Raw genomic sequence first — 9,109 nt, 5'->3', positions numbered from 1 at the left:
TTTTTTTGTCAATTTCAGCAACTAACATTTTGTTATTTTTAGGAAAAACTGTCATTCAGGCAGAAATCGACGCCGCTTGTGAGCTGACGGATTTTCTCCGCTTTAACGCCTACTATGCGCAAGAGGTCTACAAGTACCAGCCAATAAGTCCGAGCAATGAGGTGAGCAACACGTACCGACTTCGAAGTCTCGAAGGTTTTGTCGCCGCCATTTCGCCCTTCAACTTCTCCGCCATTGCGGGCAATCTCTCCTCGGCACCGGCGTTGATGGGAAATGCCGTGGTGTGGAAGCCAAGCAGCACTGCCCTTCTCTCCAACTGGATCATCTACAAAATTTTTGAGGAGGCCGGCTTTGCACCTGGCGTCATCAGCTTCCTGCCCTCTAAGCCACTTGATTTCAGCGACCACGTCATCAGTTCGCCCGATTTGGCGGCGGTCAACTTTACCGGCAGCGTGGCCACCTTTCAGACCATCTGGAGGAACGTGGCGGATAACCTCACCAAAAACAAGACGTTTCCTCGAATGTAAGAGTGTGCTGAGAAATAATGAAGAGTTTTTGATTGTTTTTTTCGATTTTTTAGGATCGGCGAATGTGGCGGCAAGGACTTTCACCTGATTCACCCTTCGGCGGACCTGCAGACGGCAATCACGCAAACGGCTCGGGCGGCTTTTGAGTACAGCGGTCAAAAGTGCTCTGCCTGCAGTCGCCTCTACGTACCAAAGTCGATTTGGCCAAAGGTATGGTTTTTGATTTTGGAAGTTTATCTTTGCGTTCAACAAAACACTGTCCCCCAACAGATTGAAGTCGGTCTACTGGACATCACCTCAAAGCTAAAGCTGGGCTCTCCTCTCGAGTTTNTTTGCGTTCAACAAAACACTGTCCCCCAACAGATTGAAGTCGGTCTACTGGACATCACCTCAAAGCTGAAGTTGGGCTCTCCGCTTGAATTCNGCAAGGACTTTCACCTGATTCACCCTTCGGCGGACCTGCAGACGGCAATCACGCAAACGGCTCGGGCGGCTTTTGAGTACAGCGGTCAAAAGTGCTCTGCCTGCAGTCGCCTCTACGTACCAAAGTCGATTTGGCCAAAGGTATGGTTTTTGATTTTGGAAGTTTATCTTTGCGTTCAACAAAACACTGTCCCCCAACAGATTGAAGTCGGTCTACTGGACATCACCTCAAAGCTAAAGCTGGGCTCTCCTCTCGAGTTTGACACCTTTCTCTCGGCGGTCATTGACGGCGCCTCCTTCAAGCGCATCAAAGGCTGCATTGACTATGCCGAAAATGATGACAACCATAAGATTTTGATCGGCGGCCAGGCCACCTTTGAGAAGGGCTTCTTCGTCGAGCCGACAATCATCGTCACAACTGATCCTCACAGCAAGCTGATAACCAATGAAATCTTTGGCCCAGTGCTGACCGTTTTCGTCTACGATGACAATAAGATTGACCAGACGATGGAGCTGATTGACAGCTCGACGCCTTACGGACTGACTGGTGCAATCTTTGCGAATGACAAGTAATTACTATTTATGCGCTTGTTTACAACTATCTAACACTTTTATTTACAGGAAATTCCTCCAGAAGTCCATTGATCGTCTGAAGTACTCTGCCGGCAATCTGTATATCAACGACAAATGTACCGGAGCCGTTGTTGGCCAACAACCGTTTGGTGGTGCTCGAGTGTCCGGTACCAACGACAAGGCCGGCGCGCCGCATTACCTCCTTCGATGGGTCTCGCCGCAGAACATCAAACAAACGAACGTACCGCTGCACGACTGGTCCTACCCTTACATGTCTTCCGCCAAATAATCTCCCCCAGAAAATCTCTCTTGCCAAACTCGTCTTCCAAACTGGTCCTTCTCCGCCTAGAGTTTTATTTTGATATCCCAACATCTGCTTTGGTTTGATTCGATTTTACCCTCCCCCAACACTCTTCATCTTTTATGTTATCAAGGGCAATACTTTTTTAGTCGCAACTAACTGTAATACCATGACTGTTTGATTTGATTTGATTTGCCACCCTCTAGTCCTGGTCACTGATCACTGTGAGCTGGTCATCTTCACTACTTTGTGTACTCCATTTCTTCTTCGGTAGTACATGCATAATTAAAATTTTATTTTTTGACGTTGAAGGTATAGTTCATTTGTTTTATTTTAATATAGTCTCTAATAAGAATGCCGTAAGAAAGTGGTGTTTGTAGAATATGTACAAGACGAGTGCTTAGAAGAGGATAGAGAGCGTGTTGTTATCCGTGTTAAAATACAAAGGATGTAAAGGAAGAAGAAGGAGGTACCGGTTCATGTACAGGCGACAACAAACAGACACAAGGGGGAGGAGACGCCAACAGCTCATGCGGACGTGCACTTGTGTGTGTGGAAGAGAGAAGAAGGAAACAAAAGCAAGTAAAAGTGAAGCGAAAAGGGTAGAAAATAAATATCAGCTTGAATCATTTGAAGGTTTTCCTTCACCCCATTCGGTGCTACTGACCAATTACTACTGTTACTTGGTGGCGGTAAGGGCGTTTGATAGCCACTCCATCGCCTCGTCGAGGCCGTCGCCCTTGATGGCGGAGGTTTTGAAGATTTGGAACGTTCGGTTTCTCAGCACATCAAGACCCAGCTCCTTGTGCACCTCGGCGACGGTGAGGGCGTTCTCCATGTCCTGCTTGTTTGCCAGCACCACGAGGATGGCGCTCTTTAGCTCGTCCTCCTGTGTGTGTGATAGAAATGATTTTGATTTAGAAAATGCTAGTTGATGAAACAAGAGAATCTACTGACCTCCAGCATAGAGACCAGCTCCTGTTTGGAGATGCCTATGCGATCTCTATCACTGCTGTCGACGACGTAGATGATGGCGTCTGTGTTGGAGTAGTAGCAGCGCCAGTACGGCCTAATGGACGTCTGGCCGCCGAGATCCCACACCTGAAACTTCAAGTTCTTGTACGTCACCTGCTCCACGTTGAAGCCGATGGCTGGTGAGAATGAGTTTAAGGTCAAGTTAAAACAGCTGTTCGAAATTAAGCTGAAGAGGAGCACTCACTAGGAATGGTCGTGACAACTTCGCCCACTTGCAGTCTGTAGAGAATGGTCGTCTTGCCGGCGCCGTCCAGGCCGAGAATGAGAATGCGCATCTCCTTCGAACCGAAGAGTGACTTGAAATAGGAGAGGACTCCACCTAGAAGAGAGAAAGGTACAATGAAATCAGTGGCCACCGAGGCAATCAAGCGTTGGTTCACCGGCGCACCACTGATGACGATGCTTACCCATTTTTGTTGATCAGATGATGCAAATGACGAGTATGAGTGTTTAGGGTGGTGGCGACGCCTTCGGAGAAAGCTGATCAGGTCAAGGTCCTCTGAAGTTGATGCAACAGTCGCCGTACACCGGGTATANGCGTTGGTTCACCGGCGCACCACTGATGACGATGCTTACCCATTTTTGTTGATCAGATGATGCAAATGACGAGTATGAGTGTGTTTAGGGTGGGGGCGACGCCTTCGGAGAAAGCTGATCAGGTCAAGGTCCTCTGAAGTTGATGCAACAGTCGCCGTACACCGGGTATAGGCACAAACAGGTGCAACGCCGGAGAGACACGGAGCTGTTGACACGCTGACACTGAACGTTAAAATCTGCTGAAGTTGTTGCCGTCACGGGTGGATAAAGTGCTGGAGAGTGCTGGGAATGACTAGCTTCGAAGGGTGCTCAGAGGCGACGGCGCTGATGATGTTGTGGTGATGGTGGTGGGGCACTTCTTCTTGTCTTGAGCCAGAAAACAGATAAGTGAACTGAAGGACTGATTGTGTGTATGTGTATGTTTGTGTAAGTCCAAAATCAGTCTGCAAACTACCGGACACCTGCACTAGCGTCGGCTAAATCTGACGTGGAAGAAGAGCAAGGGTGCGTACGCGGTAGAATACTTTCAGAAGAATCAAAGGCAACTGAGAAGAAGACTTTAGTGCAATGATGACTGTGCTTTCTAATTTTGTTTGTTNAGCCATCAAAGAGGGGGGGGGGGAAATGTGTGTAGAAATGATGTGTTCACCGGCATTAGCAATAATGTGTACAAAGATGGAGATAGAAGTGAGGAGTACAGTTGATGTGTAGAAGAGACTAAACAGACAGACCAAGATATGTACAGACGTCAATGGGTAAAGCATGTGAAAGGCACTAGATGAACAACTGAGGTGATGGATGGACATGGAAGAGTAAACGAGTATAAGGAATAAAAANCTGTGTGTATGTGTATGTTTGTGTAAGTCCAAAATCAGTCTGCAAACTACCGGACACCTGCACTAGCGTCGGCTAAATCTGACGTGGAAGAAGAGCAAGGGTGCGTACGCGGTAGAATACTTTCAGAAGAATCAAAGGCAACTGAGAAGAAGACTTTAGTGCAATGATGACTGTGCTTTCTAATTTTGTTTGTTTCAGTGCCCGGGAAGAGAAGACAAGTTGTAAATCATCGGTTCTTATTGCAAAAGTGATAAATTATTATGAAATGAAGTATATAAATTGTATATGATTGAAGTCATCAAAGAGTGGGGGAAATGTGTGTAGAAATGATGTGTTCACCGGCATGAGCAATATGTGTACAAAGATGGAGATAGAAGTGAGGAGTACAGTTGATGTGTAAAAGAGACTAAACAGACAGACCAAGATATGTACAGACGTCAATGGGTAAAGCAAGGGAAAGGCACTAGATGAACAACTGAGGTGATGGATGGACATGGAAGTGTAAACGAGTATAAGGAATAAAATGAAAGAAGGAGAAGAAGCTGCAGAAGAAGGTGAGCATTTGGGGGGTTTCCATTAGTCAGAGTCTGACTCAACAGTATCAAAGTGTAGATCAGTTTTGATTATCAAATGAGCACAGCTGTTTAGCAGCTAGTCTGCAAGAGAGTCTTTGCCTGTTCACCGTTTCCGTCACCGCCAGCACCAGTCTTGACGTCCACCATGTCCACCTGTTCAATGAGCTGCTCACCGCCGGCACCATCACCACCAACACCGCCAGCGCCACCGGCACCACCTTCCGCCTGAGCAGTCTTCTCCAGATTGCTTCCCCTTCTCCTCCGGCGCCTCTTCAGCAGACCGACGAACAGAAAGCAGCAGATGAGCAGCGACAGAGCGAGGATCAGCGTCGCCGAGGAGATCAGCAGAATCTGTCGCTTGACATAGTGCTTTTTCGATGAGGAGAAAAGCTCCAGCTCGAGGAGCCAGCTGAACCAGGCGCTCTCTAGGGGTGGACACTTCTCAAAGAAGCAATGGCCATTCTCCGCCCAGCTTCCCAGGTCGACCAGTCGTTGCCTGAGAGCGCCCTCTTCGCCGATGACACCGCTGGCGTTGGTCACCTTCAGGTGCAGTTCACCGTCGAAGAAAACTACGGTAGAGCTGTGGTTGATGAAGGCGGCCGCAGTGGTGGTCGTGCCAATGTCCACCGAGGGAAAGGCGACCACGTCGAGGTACGGATTGCCGATGCACTGGTTCTTGTAGAGCACCTTGTACAGGCTTTTGTCTGTAAAAAATAAAAAAGTAAAGTTAAATAGAATTTCATTTGAATGTCTCAATCAGCAGTTTACCCTGAATGAAGTAGGCGGTCTCGCCAAGTGCCCCAAAGGCAGCGTCCAGCTTCCGCTTAAAGTCGAAACTCATTGTGGCAAAGTAGTTGGCCAGATTTCTACCGCCAGTGGTCTTGAAGCACACCTAGGAAATGGAAACAAAAAAAAATAATTTTAAAACGAATGTTTGAGCTATACCAAGCAATACCTGTTCCACCAGATCGCACTGAGCAATCTTGGAGACGGCGCCCCAGCGAAGCTGCGGATCAGCCACCGCCGACCCGTTGATGGTCTCCGTGGCCGACCACCAGTCGCCCAGGGTCACTTCCAGTGTCAGCCACTCCACCTCGGTGCCGTCTTCATTTGGCTTCATCTGCAAAAAGACCGGGAAACATTTCATTGACTACCAATTTTACTATCACTCATCCTTTCTCATCTTTTTTACCTGAATCAGCACCAGCGACACCGGCGACCACTGTTGCCCACTGCTGGAGCAGGCGCTGCTGTTTCTCAGCAGAGCCACATCAGGCAGAAACTCAAGGGGAATCTTGGCAGCGGCGGCCACCTCAGGACGCTCGTCTGTGGCGTTGATCAGCCAGTAATAGGGTCCGCTGGAGAGAAAGAGTCGGCGGACGCCGTCCGCAAAGACCACCTCGGCGGCCGTCTCCACGGGCCCACCGCCGCATAGGTCGGCCACATGTTGTTGGCCAGCCAAGGTCAGTCTGCTGCGGTCACTGCTGGAGCTGCTGCCGGGCAGCTGCGGGGCAACAGGGGACACGGTGCTCACCAGCAGCAGGAGGGATAGGCCTAGGCACAGGCTGCTGCTGATGTTCACCACAGTGGTGGTAGTGGTGGGACTTAACCGGTGTGAAGGACAATGGTGGTGGTGGTGGTGACCACGCCTAGTTGTGGTAGTCTTTTGCAGTGAGATCATGATCGGGGTGAGGGTGGTAGGGATGGGGTGATGAGGTTAAATCAGTGGGTGATGATATTCAACCGAAAACCATCTGCACTAACAAATCATGGTAGTGGGCACTGGTGGTGGTGGTGATTGGAAAAAGAGTGCACAAGAACACACAAAGGAAAGAGGAGAGAGCGATGCGGCCCCCAGGAAGAATGCTTCGCTGAACTGCTTCGGTGCCCTTCAGCCTCTGTTCACACCGTCGCTGCCTGCCTACCTTCCTCCTGCACACAGTTCAACACTACAGCGCGAACAAGCAAAAAAAGAGCAGGCAAAGAATTGTCTGTTGTCCCGTAGCATCAGAAGGCAACTGTCAGTGAGTGAGAGAGAGTGGCGCCGCCGCCACTGCAGGTGCTGCCCACCTTCACTCACACACACAACAGGTAAACCTGTTCTCCTCCTGTTGGTGCTGTTGTTGGTGCTGCTGTTGCCGAAGTTTCGGCTGGCGACTGTGGCCAGTGGCCGTTGCGACCGCGGGCGCAACGAAAGCGACAATTACGCTCCGGCAGAGCCGAGAATATACGACCGACCTACCGACGGGGCGACGACAACAACGGCTGCCCCTGGAGCAGGCAAACACACGCAAACACTGACTAACTGACTGAGGGAACTCCACTGTCCTTCTTCGGGTATTTCTTTCTTTCCACTTTGCACAGTTGCCGACGCCGACAGACCACAGTAAAGTGGAGAGGGATCTGCCTATCAGCAGGTCGATCTATCTCCCCTTTTCGGCTCATTATCGAGCGAGCACACGCCGAGTGGTGGTGGTGGAGAAGTCTAAAAGTACACACACACTGGTAGTAGTAATCTTAGTGTGTTAGATGAGGTCGCCTCTTGCGGACACAGACCTGTGAACACCGTCGCTTTCGGTATAGCACTCATACTATTTTGCCAGAGTGACACNTGTTAGGTGAGGTCGCCTCTTGCGGACACAGACCTGTGAACACCGTCGCTCTCGGTATAGCACTCATACTGTTTTGCCAGGGTGACAAAACAGTGAGAGACAACAAACAGAAACAGAAAACTTAAATATAAAAAACACTTCAAACATGTTTAGCCATGTGAAACAGGTGTTCAGTGGCGGTCAGAGGGAGNTGTTTTGCCAGAGTGACAAAACAGTGAGAGACAACAAACAGAAACAGAAACAGAAAACTTAAATATAAAAACACTTCAAACATGTTTAGCCATGTGAAACAGGTGTTCAGTGGCGGTCAGAGGGAGTGGAGAGAGAGAAAGTAGGCTTAGAAAAAAGACAACATTTACAAAAAAACAACACACACACACAAACAGACAGACAGGGCTAATTCGAAGCTCATTAGTGCGAGAACGAAATGAAAAATGACCTCTGCTGATGCACAGCACTCTGAAGCACACTGGCGGCAAATGGACATAGACTAATCGAAACGACATGCCCATCACCACTTCAGCTCTACAAATAGAGTCATCAATTAGGAGAGAATGCGAGGAAGATATATTGGTTTATTGATAGGTAATGGTAGAGCCTGGCCTGTTGGTGGATGCACTCTAACGAGCATTACGATATCAATAAAAGTAAGAGAGAAGAAATGGGAAGGAGATAATTACTTGGTTGAGAGCAGCTTCAGCGCAATGTCCTCGTAGTAGCCTAAACTATTTTCTGTCTTCGAGGAAGAGGAGGATGAGGGCTTTTTCATCGGGTGGCGGTAGTGATCGTCATCATCATCCGACGAGCTATCACTACTACTACTGCTACTCCTCTTTCTTTTTACCGTTTTAGGGCCCTTTCCAAAGCTGTTGTCTTCTTCATAGTCAGACTGACCATCGTCATCAGAATCATCATCACCCTCCTTCTTCTTCTCGTAGATTGCATCCGGATCGGGCAGATTGTCAATGTAAAAGTCTGTCATCTGCTCGTCGCCATCAGTGCCGAGACCAGCCGAAGCGCCACCGGACTTCTTCGCAGCCTTCTTCTCCTTTTCCTTTGCTTTTTTTGCCTTCCGCCTTTCCTTGATCAGCTGCTGGTAGGCTGCCTTATCCAGCTTGTCCTCCTCCTCCATAATGCGTTTGGATACCTCTATGTCAATGCCTGATTTGGAGGCGTCCAGTGCGGCCAGCTTGGGCGCCGCCTGTCTCACACCGCCAGTGAAGACCTCCTCTTCGTCGTTCTCATTGAAGACAATCTTGGTGTTCAGTTTAATGTTCTTCTTCAGCAGTCGCTTCACAACGGCAGCCTTTGACCGGGTGTTCTTAGCTGCTGCAGCAAGTGGAAGAGGCGGCAAAGTGTCCTCGTCGCCGTCATTCAGAGCAGCATCACCACTGTCCTGATCAAATCGCCATACTTTCTTAATTTGAAACAGATCATCGTCGGCGTCTTTCTCATCATCATCATCGTCGGCGACAATTTTCAGCTGAGAAAAGTTGGTTGCAGCAGCCGAAGAATGACTATCATCATCAACCTCATCAGCGTCACTTTTGACAGCCATAGACTTTGTAGCGCTTGTTTCCTTTCTATTTTCCGACCTCTTTTCTGACTGCTGCTGCTTCCGCTCAATAAAGCGCACCCTTGGCGTGACAGCCAGCCCCATAGAGCGCGCAAATGCGTCCAAATTGAGGG

The 9,109-nt window shown here is 49.0% G+C and overlaps 3 protein-coding genes across 3 annotated transcripts; 1 reads left to right on the top strand and 2 right to left on the bottom strand.

Annotated features, from left to right (window-relative positions):
• Positions 1 to 42: 42 nt before the first annotated feature.
• On the top strand, positions 43 to 1,812 carry LOC108380525 (delta-1-pyrroline-5-carboxylate dehydrogenase, mitochondrial-like; the record flags this gene model as incomplete). The annotated part of the gene is made up of 4 exons (XM_017636895.1): positions 43 to 523; positions 581 to 737; positions 1,152 to 1,519; positions 1,572 to 1,812. Coding segments are annotated over 4 exons (1,247 nt in total), but the record flags the coding sequence as incomplete, so codon positions are not given.
• Positions 1,813 to 2,503: 691 nt separating this feature from the next.
• LOC108380523 (ADP-ribosylation factor-like protein 1) lies at positions 2,504 to 5,928 on the bottom strand. Its single transcript, XM_017636894.1, has 6 exons — positions 5,764 to 5,928; positions 5,577 to 5,700; positions 5,282 to 5,512; positions 3,044 to 3,178; positions 2,782 to 2,975; positions 2,504 to 2,713 (listed from the first exon to the last, which is right to left on the bottom strand). Exons 1-6 carry the CDS (start codon positions 5,926 to 5,928, stop codon positions 2,504 to 2,506), a joined length of 1,059 nt encoding a protein of 352 aa, XP_017492383.1.
• Positions 5,929 to 8,096: 2,168 nt separating this feature from the next.
• LOC108380522 (probable ATP-dependent RNA helicase DDX10) lies at positions 8,097 to 9,080 on the bottom strand. Its single transcript, XM_017636893.1, has one exon. It carries the CDS (start codon positions 9,078 to 9,080, stop codon positions 8,097 to 8,099), a length of 984 nt encoding a protein of 327 aa, XP_017492382.1.
• Between the last annotated feature and the right edge of the window lie 29 nt (positions 9,081 to 9,109).

The sequence above is a fragment of the Rhagoletis zephyria genome, unplaced genomic scaffold, assembly GCF_001687245.7.
Source record: "Rhagoletis zephyria isolate East Lansing unplaced genomic scaffold, Rhagoletis_zephyria_1.1 Rzeph_scaffold_19523, whole genome shotgun sequence".
NCBI classification, from domain to species: Eukaryota; Metazoa; Arthropoda; class Insecta; order Diptera; family Tephritidae; genus Rhagoletis; species Rhagoletis zephyria.
Note: the sequence above shows the minus strand (reverse complement) of the source record. Positions and strands in the feature narration are given on the sequence as shown.

Coding starts and splice junctions, on each gene's coding strand:
- LOC108380523 (XM_017636894.1), bottom strand. CDS start 5,928: ATGAAGCCAAATGAAGACGGCACCGAGGTGGAGTGGCTGACACTGGAA. Junction 3,179..5,281: donor ACGACTGGTCGACCTGGGAA/GCTGGGCGGAGA, acceptor TCTCTCTTCTAG/GTGGAGTCCTCTCCTATTTC. Junction 2,976..3,043: donor AGTTGTCACGACCATTCCTA/GTGAGTGCTCCT, acceptor CATTCTCACCAG/CCATCGGCTTCAACGTGGAG.
- LOC108380522 (XM_017636893.1), bottom strand. CDS start 9,080: ATGGGGCTGGCTGTCACGCCAAGGGTGCGCTTTATTGAGCGGAAGCAG.